At 43.6% G+C, this 14,788-nt stretch overlaps 1 protein-coding gene across 1 annotated transcript in view; it reads left to right on the top strand.

The window, feature by feature from the left end:
- Positions 1-2,890: 2,890 nt before the first annotated feature.
- LOC138497245 (glyoxylate/hydroxypyruvate reductase B-like) overlaps positions 2,891-14,788 on the top strand; it is a 353,458-nt gene continuing 341,560 nt past the window's right edge. The window contains exon 1 of the mRNA XM_069620580.1: positions 2,891-3,339. Coding sequence (XP_069476681.1) covers positions 2,964-3,339 — 376 coding nt within the window. The 5' untranslated portion in view covers positions 2,891-2,963. The remainder of the gene's footprint in view (positions 3,340-14,788) is intronic.

Here is a 14,788-nt window from a genome sequence, read left to right as displayed (position 1 = left end):
TTTCCCTTCCCCACAGGGATAAAATGCAGAGCACGAAAGACACTTTGAATAAGGCCGAACACACGAGGAAGCAGCTATTCTGGACCAGCAGTTCTTTCGGAAGAGGAAGGGAGAGAGACCTCGAGGGACGATGAAGAGGGAATTGCCCTTGCCCTAGCAACTCAGATCTGCAAAGTCTCAGAAAGGGAAAGCATAAGACCGGGAAGACCAGCTGGCGTGTGGTGTGACAGGTGTCAGCGGCACATGGGACCCTCCTGCGCTGATAGTCAAAGCAGGGAGAAGCACTTGCCGCTGTGGTGCCGTCCTTGACTCCCGAGACAAGAAACTCCAACAGTTCAGCACAGCCGGTGAGTCAGAGAAGACAGATAGTAAAACCAAACTGTGCTGGGCTCAAGGTTGCAGACGGCAACCTTGTTGAACAATGAACTTGTATAATTGAACTTTAATGAAACCCTAGGAAAAGGTTCAGAAGCAGAGTGGTCAGGCGTCTCAGGGCACTCATTCGAAGGACTCTACTGAAACCCTTTTGGGTGTCTTTGTTTTGATGGAAGAAAAAAAACAAGAGTCCTTAGGAGAAGCTGGTGTGAAGTGTCAAAGTGGTCCTACAAGGGTCGAGCAAAACCCCTGGTCCACTCGAAAGTCTTTGACACAGAGGAAAACTGTATGAAGCCTGGCTGGGAGGCTTTAAGGAAAGCCTGACTGGGGCTGAGACCCAAACTTGGGTAACAGGAAGAACCTAGGGGGTCTTGTGATCTGTCCTGAAAGAAAGCTAGGGGAAGGGAATTCCCTGCTTTTTCTGATTAAATGATTGAATCATCAACTGTGTTAGAACGGCTATTTCAACTTGACGGAGGGATGCCTGCAAATTGGGAGCATACAGTGATATACCTGTTAACATTGTGGCGACAAGTGTGAACCCGGCTGAGGGACCCGCAATGAATAGTTGTTGAAGAAGACAGTGAGACTGTCGGGTGCTAGGTTTTGAGTGAAAGGCCGTAGTGAACCCGATTGAGGGAGGCTAATGTAGCAAGAAGGATTGGAGCACGGCTGAGGAGGATCCAAGGGGCGAAGAGCAATCGCCAAGCGTGAAAGATTACCAAAAGAACTTTTGTTTTGTTTGTTTATGGTTCAGCAGGCCTTCTAAGGCACAAGACTTTGCCGGAAAGAGACTTGGCCCCAGAAGGTCCTTGCATCGTTAAAAGGGACTGTAACCTCATGCTGGCGAGGCACAAGAGTGTGCTGTGCTCAAAGGTGCTGCCTTGTCCCATGCTAAAAATGTGGGGAAGGGAGTCCCCCGGCTATAACATCCTGACTTCTCATTTGTGAATACTTTTTTCTTTTCTGGTGAACATTATCCCACACTCTTTTTGAAATTAGCTGTAAGGACTGGCAATAGGTTTTTTGGTATAGGCCCCCTTATTTGACAAGACGCCACTAGGACTGCCTTATTATTATTTAATGGTCGTAGCTTGCTCCCATCTTAGATTTAGGTTTAGATTAGGTATTTTTCCAACCCCCCTTTATACAGTTTAATAAACACCCTTGAACTGTGATCACTTGTGTCTGTCTTTACTGTTGCCACCATGAGTTCCTTACACTTCATGTTGGTGAAAAACCAATGGATTCTTAAGGAATCCGTCTGAAAATTGCCACCTGGCGGATTGCATAGGAATTCATTGTAGGTGCCTCCCGTAATTGCTAATTGTGAGAGGCATTTATACTTTTCCACTAATGTTGTGGAAAGATGGAGAGGATTTCAGGAAAATGATTTTTTATCTTTTTTTAACTCTTCAGTTTTCCAATATATTAATATGAGGAAACTTGGAGGGAAACATGTGCACTTAATTTACTCCTCAATTGCAAATGAACCAACCATACATCTATGAAGAATAGAAATGTCTTTGCTTCCGGATGCTGACTAATTTAAATGTTTTTTTCTAATCTCCAGTTATTTGGGGCCAATTAAAAATGTAATTGAAATCGAGCCATCTATCTCTACATTCAAAGTTTTTTTTATCTAGTGTTCTTTCTTTGTTCCCTTCATTTGGAGCAGATAAACCACATGCATGACTTTGCTGTCAAACATAAATGCATTCAATTGTGCCAAATCCTTTTCCCCGAAACAGTATCTCTATGTAATGTGTAACTGTTAATTGTACGAGAGATCAGTCAATAGTAAGCAACCTATTGGGCGAGTCTGTGTAATTTTATTAATCAGTTGTCAGCACGGAATGTATCAATATTGTGACTGTCCAATATTATTCAACGATCCAAGTTTACCTTTGGTACCTTTCTCAGAGCGCCAGCTTCATATAAAGATTGTTTACATAGCAGGGTGAACCAGTTTCATTTCATCCCTAGTTTTGTCTTTCTTGAATTATATATTTTCTTAAGAATTATCCACATACTTATTTACCTAGTACCACAATTCCACAGTTTCCTTCTTTATAGTTTATTTAGTTTAATGAAGTAACGCTGTATTCCTTTCTCTCAATCACTGTATTCCTTTCTCTCAACACGTGTTTCCCCACTGTTCAATAGTGGATCACCAGGAGAGAGTCCTGTTGTTTTTTTGGGTGCGTCTTCTATTTGGATCCACGGATCAGCGGTATTCCTTAAGGGACAAGCAGATCCCTTTTCATCTGTAACGATCGTTCTTACCTACTTGGGCTTAACTAGTGGGGAATTAATACCTAAACCAAAATGTATACAAATAGAAGCTGAAGCTGGCGCACTGAGAAAGGTACCAAAGGTAAACTTGGATCATGTAATGTGTAACTTTCCGTGCTGATTTTCAGAGTTTTGCTTGTTAACAATTAAGTAATTTTTAATGGCAACAGGTCAATGGGTAGCCGGTAGGAATGTCATAGCCCTGCAGTGTCTTCAGCAGTCTACCACAGGCAGCTAACGCAAAGGCACTGCTTTTAAGCTTACCCAAAAGGTCTTCTTCTTTATCCCAGATCATGGAAGAACTTCCATATGCTCTGCTATCCCACTGCGGCGGTATCACTGGCTTTCCAAAGCCATACCAAGGGATCGTCCAACAGCATTTCAGGGTGGTCTACTATGCAGAGTTTCTCAAGAATAAACACGACTTCGCAGATAAGATCCAACTGGTGCTGGTGTGGTGGCATAAGCCACACGTGGACAAAGGCCTCCTCCAAAGTCTACCTAACTTAAAGGTGGTCTCAAGTGGGGGCGTCGGAGTAGATCACCTGGATCTACAGCTGATCTCTAGTTTTGGAGTTAAAGTCACCAACACGCCGCATGTGGGAAATGATCCCACCGCAGACATGGGCATGGCCTTGATGTTGGCAGCTGCCAAACTAATAGTGCAAGGTAAGGCGGTTCTGCTCCGACATAACTCAAATTCCAAACACAGATCATGACTGCATATAGGGCCGTACCCAACATGACAGGAGTGGGTGGGCAGCAGGGGTGTTGGATAGGCGAATTATGAAAAAAGTATTGTTTTTTATGGGACTCTAGGACTACCAATGTACAGTCAGAAGGGAAAGAGACCTAACTAACCACCTCGTTGACTCTCACGCCTGACCTCCACCACACTACTAGAGTCTATAAGCAACCTGGCACGAGGAGTGAACTGCTCTGCATCACAGTGCAAGCTACTTGCTTCACAGCATTGCACATAGCAGATGTTGCTTTTTCCCAGAATAACTCATGTTGCTCACTTTTGTCAGGATGAAAGCCAGAAGTAGATCAATTGCATGCAGGTTGCACAAAGATCTCTGCGAAGCCACATATGTATGTACCTGGCTCTATGGGAATGAAACCACATTCACTGCAGCACAGCAGTAATCTGCATGCAAAAGAACTACGCAGTATGAACATTCTATAGTCCGCTGAATCTCGCAATGCAGACAACCCATTGGCCACTTTTCTCACCTAACATCAGTACTTTATTAGCATTCTTGTTTTTCAAATATATGCAGAAAGTAAGCCCTTAAATCATGTGCTGTGAGTTCAGGCATTTCTGCCGCAAGTCATTGGGCATGCCTGAAGACATTACAAATACAAGACTACAAATACCAGAATGAAAGATGCTCTGTGCCTAAAAGCAAAGCATGGTTGATTCCTTCACCCCCAACGTGGGACATTTGAGGTTCCAAAAAACTGCCCAAAAAGCAAACCACGTTCTTTGCACATAAAACGAGCAGTCATTATGAACCAGAGGCTGTTTTACTTTGTGGTTAATTTTACTTAGGAGGCGATGAAGATTGAAAAGCCAACTGGGGGTTTGGAAAACCAGATGTCCTATCCAAGCGTAAGGCTCGAGACATTGAAACTTAACAGGGGTGACAACTTGTCATAAGTGTTATTTCCAGTATCACCGCCGGGCCGGGGCGTGACTCCTGTCTCGTTGCCACTCTTGTGGGGCACGGGGTGGCCCCGCGAATTCCTGTGAGTCCCCTCCCTCCACAGACTCACTCGAGACACGTCTGCCTAGTTCGGGCTCCCCGGTCACTCTGCGCGGCCGGGTAACGCCCCCTTTATTTCAAGACACGCAGCGCAGCGCAACGTCACTCCGCCGCGTGCTGAAACCCTTAAAGGGGCAGCACCACAAAAAGTAGTGGCCACTCGTACACTTTGCATTATCTGTTGAAGCTGGTACCAGAAGTGCTGTGGATTGCGTGAAACTAAGAATGTGCAAAAAAAGGAATTGCAACCGAATGCCAGGCTCTGTTGGAAGTGCACCCACCTCGTGATGGCTTTCACAGCAACCAAATGCTCCCAAAAGTCCTGGACTGCTTAATATATGTCCCACGTCACTTCTAGCAAAAATCAGACCATAGATTATATATATTTTTGAAAGGTTTCATTGAGAGTGATCAATGGGTTCCAAACTTATATTTAAAACCAAAAGGCCTTTCATTTTCATACTACACCGGTTATCATCACCGCAGCGGTATACCAGCACCCAGGCTTATCGGCAGTTTGGTGAATAATGACAGGGATATCCTGTCTGTTGCCCGTAGGAGGAGAGGGGTAATAGCTGACGATGCAGTGTTAGAATGGACATGGTGAAAACGCTTGTAGCTAATTGATCCACAGAAGACACAGAGGCATCACATTTTGTTCAAAAGTTCATTATGTACAACGGGGGTGTGAGGGGCATGGGTTGCTTGGGTAGGGCCTAGGGAAGTCACACTACACAGAATAGTGAGTTCTGGTACTAACATCACAGGTGTCAGAATGGGATAACTAAAAGGGGTATACAGGCTAAATAGCAGGGTCTTGAACTTTCCCTAGATCCTCAGTCTGAGGAATCGTCCCACGGGATAGAGCCCGGCTTGCTTATTATTTTTACAGTCCCTAAACTATATCGCCCAAAAGGTGCAGGTGAGCGAGACAAGGGCCTAATTACGAGGTAAGGGGTAGCCATGGTGCTATTAGCACCATGGCTACCCGCTTACCGCATTCCGGGTCCGGCTTCTCGAAATAGGGACTTATCGGGTCATTCCAACCTTGGAGGACCCGGTAAGTCCCCATTCCGAGAACCATTCCCCATTCCCATTCGAGCCCCCATAGGGCTCAATGGAAATGGGGATGGAGCTAATAAGCAACAATAATAGCGGGCCCGTTATTAGCACCCTGGTCCCTTAGCGGCTCCCGCTAAAGGCGCCTGGTAAAACCTCAGAATATGGAGGTAAGGGATTACTGGCACCGGCACCCTTACCGGTGCCGGTAATCCCTTACCTCCAACCTCGTAATGAGGCCCAAGGGGTCCTTTCTAAAGGAAAAGCTACAATAGACTGCAAAGCCATGGGGCTTAGTCAATCTTCGGGCTCTGTGTACCACTGCGCCAGGGAATTGGCAAACATTCAGCGCTTCGATGCCCTTGGGCTGTAGTACGCTTTACAAATCCAAAAATAAAAGAAATAAACAATGCCTAGGGCAATGGCATCTTCCGTGTACCCCCGGCAGGTTGCCTATTGTACAATGGGCAAACCACTTGGGGTCCCCAAGTCGAAATGCAGGGTTAGAAAATGTAACTTTGCCCTTGCTCCCTACATGTGGCGCAAGGGGCAGAATACCGCCAAATACCACAGGCATTACCAAGTGCACACAGATGAGAGAAATGGTGATTTGGGCAGCCTTACAATCCTTCTTAACATCTTCAACAATGCGGAATTGCACCCCAAACTGCAAAGACACAGACGAGGCAGTTTTAAAATTGACTGTGAAACAGGGCATCTTCCAAGCAGCTGGAGAGAGATATGATATATGTGGCATTTGTAAAGCGCTTAACTGCCGTGGCAGTACACACTGGCAGTGCATAACACATACAAGCAGAACATTGCACAATCTGGGCAATTGTAATATCAGAGGCAAATATACAGATGAACGATTAGTACAAAGAATAATACATTATGTGCATGGCTTGGATGAGCTGTGTGTTGCCTGTACTAGGGTTGTGTTTTTTTGCATGAGTCAGGATTCCCAAATGGGCATAGCCCAATCAAACAATTTAGTGCCGCTGTACTTAAGAACGATGCATGTGTGGTCTAATCACATCTGCATCGAGCTATACCAGCGCAAATGTTTGCAGCTGTGGGCCCTGCAAAATAGGGAAATGTAGCTTAGTTAATTTAAAAGATTTCCAAATACCTTTTTAATTTTAAGGACTTTTTACGAGAGCAAGCGGAAAATGCAGACATCTCTGATCCTACTAAACAGTCATCATCCTTAACCATAAATACAGAGTTGCCATTAGAGAGTTATAGGGGCGGGCTGGGAAGCGGGGCAAGGTGGCAACTGCCCCCAGGCTGGCTGAGCTGTTCTCCCTCGGCCAGAGGTGCATAATGTAAAACAAATAAATGAAAAAGACAAAATCGTTCAGAATCCACCATGCTTTGAAGGAACCGAGTTCTGCAAGGTCTACTCAGCTTCTGAGTACCTGGGGCGAGGCACTCACCTTGGTTTCAGCAATACATATGGGCCTCCACAAAGAGCGATCGAGAAGGAGAAGATTCTAGGCTGCAAGGGCATGCTCATACTGCCCAGTACAGACAGGTTCTTTAACCCTGGATGGTAATGTTGGCACCACTTGGGCCCCATACACCATAGGCCTGTTACAATCCACAGCAGCTTATCATTTCTCACACTAGCCAAGGAAGTAGGGGGGTGCATATCTAATTAGAGTGTGTCCTCAGTTTCATTCCCTACGAAGGCTTGCGCTATGTTCTGGTTAAAAGAGTTTAATAGCACCCTGAATGGCACCCATGGATGTTGCTATATATGGTGGTTATAGACATGGCTGTTGGATTGGTTGAGGTACTCACTTTTGGGTACAGTTGAAAAATACTCACAGAACCATTTAACATTCAGGTATTATTTATAGACTACAAACTAAGAATCAAGGCATAAAATAAGCAGTGCTGCATAGCAATTCTCTATGTATTTCTGTAGGATACTAATTAAATTGACACTTGTTTAGTAAAGTTAACTATTTAAGTTACCCTATTCAAAGAAAGCACAGCTCACCCCACATTCCTCTCTTGCCACCCTCTTTTCTCTGTTCACTGCAAGTTCACAGGGGATAATGGAGAGAGAGTGCAGCTTTAATCCTCTCTTCGACTCTTAATGCCAAAGACCTGTGTGGGAGTGCTAGGCAAGAATTCTTTTTCGTTTTTCATTTTCAAATAACTGCAAGCCAGAAGGAATCATGATACTTTTATTAAGCTAACTATATCTTATCCAAAGACCAGTATGTCTTAACTTTATTTTTAAAATACAGTCCTGCAATTCCATTCCTAAAAGTTTAAGTTTTTACATAATGCAGAATGACAGTATTGCTACTGTAAATCACTGCATCATCTCCATGCTTTACAGTAAAGTGTAGTTTAGTGTATCTAAATCTCAGTGTCAACAATTTTGTTGGGGAAGATGCATCCTATTGAAGAGTGAACACTTCTGAAAATGTGCATGATCACACAGCCAAATGATTTTGATGGCAAACCTAGTTTGGTAATCTGCTGGTTGCGTACATCTATGCAACTGATGCTCAACCCATGAGCTGATCCCAAACTCCTTGACATTATGTCTTATCACCCTGTTGCTTTGTACCAGCTACCCTGAAAGTAACATGTCCAAAAAATAAAATATTCCACTGAGTATGCACAGTTCTCTGCCTGCTATGACTCCACTCTGCTTAGTTTCTTACTTTTCTTACTTTCTTTCCTCTTACATAATGCATACACAAAGCTAGCTGCAGGTTTATGCAAAGTAGTCCTCAATAGTTCCATCCGGTCTGCAAATCTGCAGCTCTACGTCACTACCACACAGTGTAGTTAGCCTCTAGAGTTTGCTTTGTCCAAAGAATATGATTGCATTATATATATATGCACCTGCAGGCAAGAGCTGTTTTCAGAGCCTTTTTATGATATCTATTTATTTTTTACATTTTACAGACATTCATTGTCTTTTCTCCCACCTCATAGTTGAGTAGATTTTGCGAAGGGCGAGTATCATTTGTATGGGATGTTTGAAACATGTATTTAACATTTACTTTGTTTGCAGTAAATGCCAAATACAAGTTTCACTGTGCATGGCTCGTGTCTGGGTGGCAGCAATGTGCCAAACATAAAGGGGGTTTGTGATGGCATGCACCATTATACAGAAAGCACATTTAAACGTGTTGTCACCCATTGCCATGGGTCAAGTGCATTTCTCTAGGCCGAGTAAGAAAACTAAGTTACTCGAACTGCAGGTCTAGCAGAATTTTAAAGAATTGGCAAGGCCTGACTCATCTCACTTATGTCTTACTTCAGTGGTACACAAAACTGCTGTATTGCTGCTCATTTTATGTTTTGGGTACAAATAACCTTTGATGACTTTAAAAGTATTAGTACAAGATTGCTAATCAAATGGGTTTGCTTGCTAATCAAGAACATTTTAATTTGCAAACTCTGCTAATCAATGTTTGAAATCAAATGTATGCCTTGAGTTGGGGATTACGCCCACTGTGAGCCATACTTCCTTTCTCAGAATGATCACGTGTATTCAGGCCAAAGGGTAGATCTTGGTATGGATGTTTATACAATGCACTTCTTTTTGGAAGTCTCCCTTTCAGTCTTTCGGTAGAAAGTGGGGATGGATAGCACAACCCTTGCTTCCACTAAGTCTGCAAGATCTTTTTTCCTTTAATAGTGGCGGGTATCCTATAGATGTTACTCACACTCGTGAACAGACAGGAGTTCTTGCCCTTTTTTCTTGGATCTTTTTTTCTTTCTAATCGAGTAGGGTGGAAATATTTTCTTTCAATAATCGGGGACTTCAATTATACATCTTTGCAAATTGCGTTAAGCACCAAATACTTTTATGTCACTCGTGTATTACTGTAGTTGATAGTAGGAGCGTGTGTAGTCTAATTATTAATTAGCTTGGCAGGTTAAGCAGAAAATTAGGATGTCCATTTAATTGGCTCATGATTTGTTTGCAAATGCAACTGCGCCTAGCAGAATGGCTAAGCACAAGGATAAAGGACGCCTGTCTCGGGCGCCATGAACAAAGAAAACCGCCATGATGATCACAGCACAGCTCACCCAGGCTAATGACCTCATTACCGACATTGAGGTGCTATTCAACGTCCTTAAGGATACGGACTTAATGGGGGGTTGGGTGGAAAGATTGGGGAAATAAGCAGCCAGAAAAAACAGCATTGGCCGTGACAACAGTGTTGGCTTTTGTGTAGACTTGGAAAAGGTATTTTCCAGGCATCTAATACCTATATGCAAGATGCAACTGTTGCCTTTACCAATGCTTGCTTTTACTTAACAGGGCCTGAGTGAAGGGCACAGATACATCTTCTAAATCAAGTAGCTGAAGGCAGACCTGGCTACACTGTTTCTTTGTTTTTTTGTACACCAGTAGCGCGTTTACAGCACCAAATAAACCACGAGATCTTCCAGTGCAAAGTTTGATTTTAAGGCTTGATAAAGGTAGTTCAACGAGATCCCAGGAGAGTGTGTTCTGGGTGGGGCGGGGAAGGGTGTGGCAATGGCCATAGGAATACGCTGGGCCACGGGTGGTCAATCGGTGTGTAAATAACCAGTCAGGTATGGGTACCCATCCTCAAGTGCTGCCTCTACCTAGCTGTACTCTAATGCATTAGTTTCCGCTTATAAGTGACACTAAAGCACCACCTTATAGCCCAAACTAAAAAGGTAAAAGGAAATTGCGAGGGTGCAAATCCTCGCCTGACATTTCCCGAGCATCATTAATTCATACAAATTTTGCGCTTTATCTGAAGCCTAGAATTCCTTTGAGCTCTGCTAAACCTACCAACCAGGGGGGATATGCCTTGACTGAGGTACTGCCCGCCCCAGGCCAATAAGCGGGGAGCAATTATGAGGTTATAGCGGAAACCCATGTTGACCATAGTGAAAATATGTATTTAACAGTTCATACTGAATCTTCTAAAAGAGCCCGCCCCAAATCCCCATTATAGAAGGTATTACATATGAAGTGTCTGGTGAGGTTTCATGTTTTCTCTCGCTGGGTTAGAAAAAAGATTCTGATCATCGATGAATTGCCACTCTCCCCATAAATTGCAGGGCTCTTATTAATCTGTAATGTCCACCGTGACGCAGCGCCTTGCAACCTGTTGCTGTGGATCACCTGTCCCAGATGGGCCACACTCTTCCAGTATCTCAGCCCATTTTAAAGCAGCTGGGTGGGAACTGCAGGGACATTCAAGGATTGCCTCGTTATTTATTTAAAGCATTAGGAGTCTCAAAATGTCCCCTGTCAGGTCTAAACGATCAAGCTGGTCTTGGATTCAAAGCAACATGAATGAATCTCACATCACTTTGCATGTTGACACCTGTAGTCCCACATTATAAATGGGAGATTAAAAAGACTGTTACAGAAGGTACTGCGAAATGGCATGAGCTAAAACGCGAGACCTGTAGAACCTTTTTTTATGAGCTCTTGCTTGCATATTTTTTTTTAAAGGAGTTTAAATGTCTAACGAGTGGTGTTCGGCCATGAACACAAGCAATAGTTGGTCAATATTTGTAGGTTTATTGGACTTCACATATCCTCCTCAATAGTTATCGTGCATGCAGGTAGGTGTCTGTTGTTTGACAGAACACAAAACATGTAATACTTAATATTGGCATGCACAGCGAGTGAATTCATCACAAGGGGCCATCTGCATTCCCCATGTACTAAAAGGGGCTGGCTTTGCCAACTGTGACATTGGCCCTCAGCCTAAGCAGGCAATATTTGATGGTGGTCACTCCTTTTATCACTGGCCAGTAAAGTACAGGTAGAGTTGCCCACTGTGCCTACATTTACAAGGCTTTGGCCTTGATGATCTAAGCAATGGTCTTTCCTTCATTGTATGACCACAGTGTCTTCGGGTCAATGACAGTCTGATATTGTCATCCCTTGACTATTGTCATATCAATTAAGTTTGTTGTCTGCAAATAGAAACTGTTGATTTTGACAAGCCATGACATAACTGTAAAAGTTGAATATTATTATTGTTTTTGTTATACTGTGCCGACTCACCACCGCAGTATTCTCAAAGCGCGTAAACCTTGTCCGAGTTAAGGTGCATTAAGTCCCACCTACCCAGGAACAGCAGGACCTTAGTCTACTTAGGATGCATTGACCAGAAAAGAAGGTGATATATCCGACAAGAGAGCTGTGTTAAAGTGAAATCCTCTGAGGAGCATGATAAGGTGTGTAAGAGGGTGATAGGCGAAGCTTTCTGTAATGGAATTGTATATGTAAGTCTGAGTTTGTGAATATGAACACCGTACTTCTATTAGTTATCGCTGTGTCGCCCAGACGACGTGGGCCGTGTTGCAAATAGGTCTTCGGCAGAATGGCACAATAATCATTGTCATTAATGTAGGGTGACAAAAACACCCATATGGTTACTGGTGTCTTCCCCGATCCACCAACGGCTTTTGTTAGGTCATGCTGGAAAAATCTCTGGAGCAAGAGCAAAAAGGATATGTCAAAATATGGATATACTTCACTCTGGTTAAATCCAGACATTACACTGAATGGGAGAACGAGTTACTGGGTGGTGTGCAGTGGCTTGAAGATCTATTTGAGGAAGGGAAGTGGATTAGCTTTAAAAGACTGAAGCTAGTTAAAGATCTCAGAGATTGCACAATGGAGGAGTATAGGAAGTTGAAAAAAGCTCTGAGGAATAAGATTCCAGATGGATGCAAGGGTTGGCATGTATGGCTGAGAGAATACAAATCAGAAGGTGGAATGGCTTCGAAAGTGTACAAAAATCTTGATCAGTACAAAGAACCAAATTGCGATTTACTATCAAAATGGTCAGATATACTTGAGATGACGGAGGGCAGATGGAGGAATCTGTGCAAAAATGTGGCTCTAACTTCTTTGAATCTGGGAGAGAGGTGTAGGCAGATCAAAGTTCTGAGTTTTTTGGACACTACAAAGATTACATGCAAGAGGATTAACTGATTCAGGAGCCTGTTGGAGATGCAAGCATGCTAATGGGACTTTTGAGCATATGATTTGGGACTGTTATGAATTAAGATCTTTCAGGAATGGGGTCACTACGAGGATGAATTAAGTTCTTCTGATGCATGAGGACTTTGACTATTTGACTGTAATTTTGGGTGAGGATGATATGGTGGATGATGTCTCTTTTCCACAGAAGTGCTGTTTTTTTAGGGCGTCAAATTCAGCAAAAAAAATTATATTGAGGAAATGGAAGAGTGAAGACAGACCGACGATTTCAGAATGGATTGATGATTTGAAAAATGTGTCAAGAATTGAAAGGCTAATTTTTTACAAGGACAAGAAAATGAACCCATTTGATCAAATATGGGGCAGATATTTAAAATTGTAAGGTGATTATAATTCTGATATGGAATGGTTCTGTAATTTCTCCTATTTAACGGATACGAGATTAACTAAATGTGATGAATCCAGTATATTTGGTTACTTCTGTACAGTATTTATGTTATATGCTATACTTTATTTAAATAATAAACATGTTAATCAAAAAAAAAAGAGAATGTCACTGACGGCAGCGGCAGTCCTATTTTGTGTCTTCTGATGGCCAATATTGATTTATTTCCAATCAGGGCTTGTTTAGGTATGTACCACCCAATAAATTGGAATTTCAGTACCAAGGATTCCCCAATATTTCAATATTCTAATTGAGCATAGAGATCATTGGTGCTGTCAGCACCACTCTGGCTAATTGACTGCCCCACAAATGGTTTCTCCCTGGCCAAAGGTGAGGGTCATGGGAAAGAGATATTATCCAAGTTATCAAAAGATCGGAAATGCTTTTGGAACAGGCCAGTAGTAGCTGAATCAGGTGACAAGAGGCATGTACAGGTCCATGGTCAGACATGATGCGCACATCCTCACAACATCACGGGTGCTGTGTCTTTAATAGAATCAAGACTACCAGCGCTATAAGCCTGGGTAACCTTCATTCTATGTCAAGACCGAAGGCGAGCATTATGCTTGTTCAACGCTGTCCAAAACTCTCACAGCCACTGATTATACAGGCTAAAAATAGAAGGTTTTGAATATGGCCTCAGAGGACCAATCTGCTGATCTTAAAATATCCTGCAAGGAAGCTCAGACTGAAAGATTTGGACGCCATTGCACCCCGAACAGAATGGGCTTCAAACTCCTGTAAATCTATCCCTGCCAAATGCAGGACTTCTCTAACCCACCCAGCTATGGTGGCGAGGGCTAACGCATGGAAAGGCTTTCTATGCGCTATCAGCAACTGGTGCACACCTTGGGGTCTAACTCCCTCAGTAGCTTTCTCATAGTCCTTAATGCACTGGGCAAGGCACAATTTGGGCTCATCCAGGAAATAAGGATAAGAAATAACCTTAGATCTGCTTTTAGTCCTCTTACCAACATGAAATGCCACTCCTTCCGGGTAGAAAACCTTCCTATTCACTTCCAGCACCCTAACATCGGACACCCTCCTAAAGGAAACGAGGCATAGTAACATTGTCAACTTAAAAGAAAGCAGATGCATCGAAAACGGACTATTGACTGGCCATTGCTTGAAGAGTTTGAAAACCACTTCTACATCCCAGAGCACTGCATACCTGGGCGCAGGTGGTCTGCGCAATTTCACTCCCCGTAAAAGCCTAACTATGGCTGGATGCTCCCCAATGGACACCCGTCACAACTATCGTGACCTGCGGAGATGGCAGATCTATATACTCCCACGGTACGGAAGGCTTGTCCTTCTTGGGACAATTCTACAAACAAATGCAATACTTGCACTACAGGTGCAGAAACGGGATGAACGCGCTGTCCTGTACACCATTCCTCCCACTTGGCCCAAGCATCGTCATAGCTCCTACGGGGGAAGGCGCCCACGACTCCCTGATACAGTCTGCACCGACTCCCGAAAGACCTTGCAAATCCCATTGTTCCCTGAAATTTTGCATGCCAATAGCTGCAAGGCCCCTGCTTGTACCAAGGGGGTGCTCCTGACCCTCTGGGCTGAGCAATAGGCACAGCCACCACGGAATTACCATCGGAAAATCTGAGGAAAGTTCCATCAGAATCAGAAACCAGACTTGCGCTTTGCAGATTGGCACCACAAACACTACAGCCGCCTGTTCCCTGCGCACTTTCGCTAGCGCCCTCGGCAACATGATGAATGGGGCAAATGCATAGTGCTCCTGGATACAATCTCCAACCTCTAACTGAGGTATCTGCTCTTCTGAGCGTTAAACCTGGAGGCAAAAAGATCTCTGTCTAATGGCCCCCAGAGGCTCTGCAACTG

The sequence above is a fragment of the Ambystoma mexicanum genome, chromosome 5q, assembly GCF_040938575.1.
Source record: "Ambystoma mexicanum isolate Mex_15411 chromosome 5q, UKY_AmexF1_1, whole genome shotgun sequence".
NCBI classification, from domain to species: domain Eukaryota; kingdom Metazoa; phylum Chordata; class Amphibia; order Caudata; family Ambystomatidae; genus Ambystoma; species Ambystoma mexicanum.
Note: the sequence above shows the minus strand (reverse complement) of the source record. Positions and strands in the feature narration are given on the sequence as shown.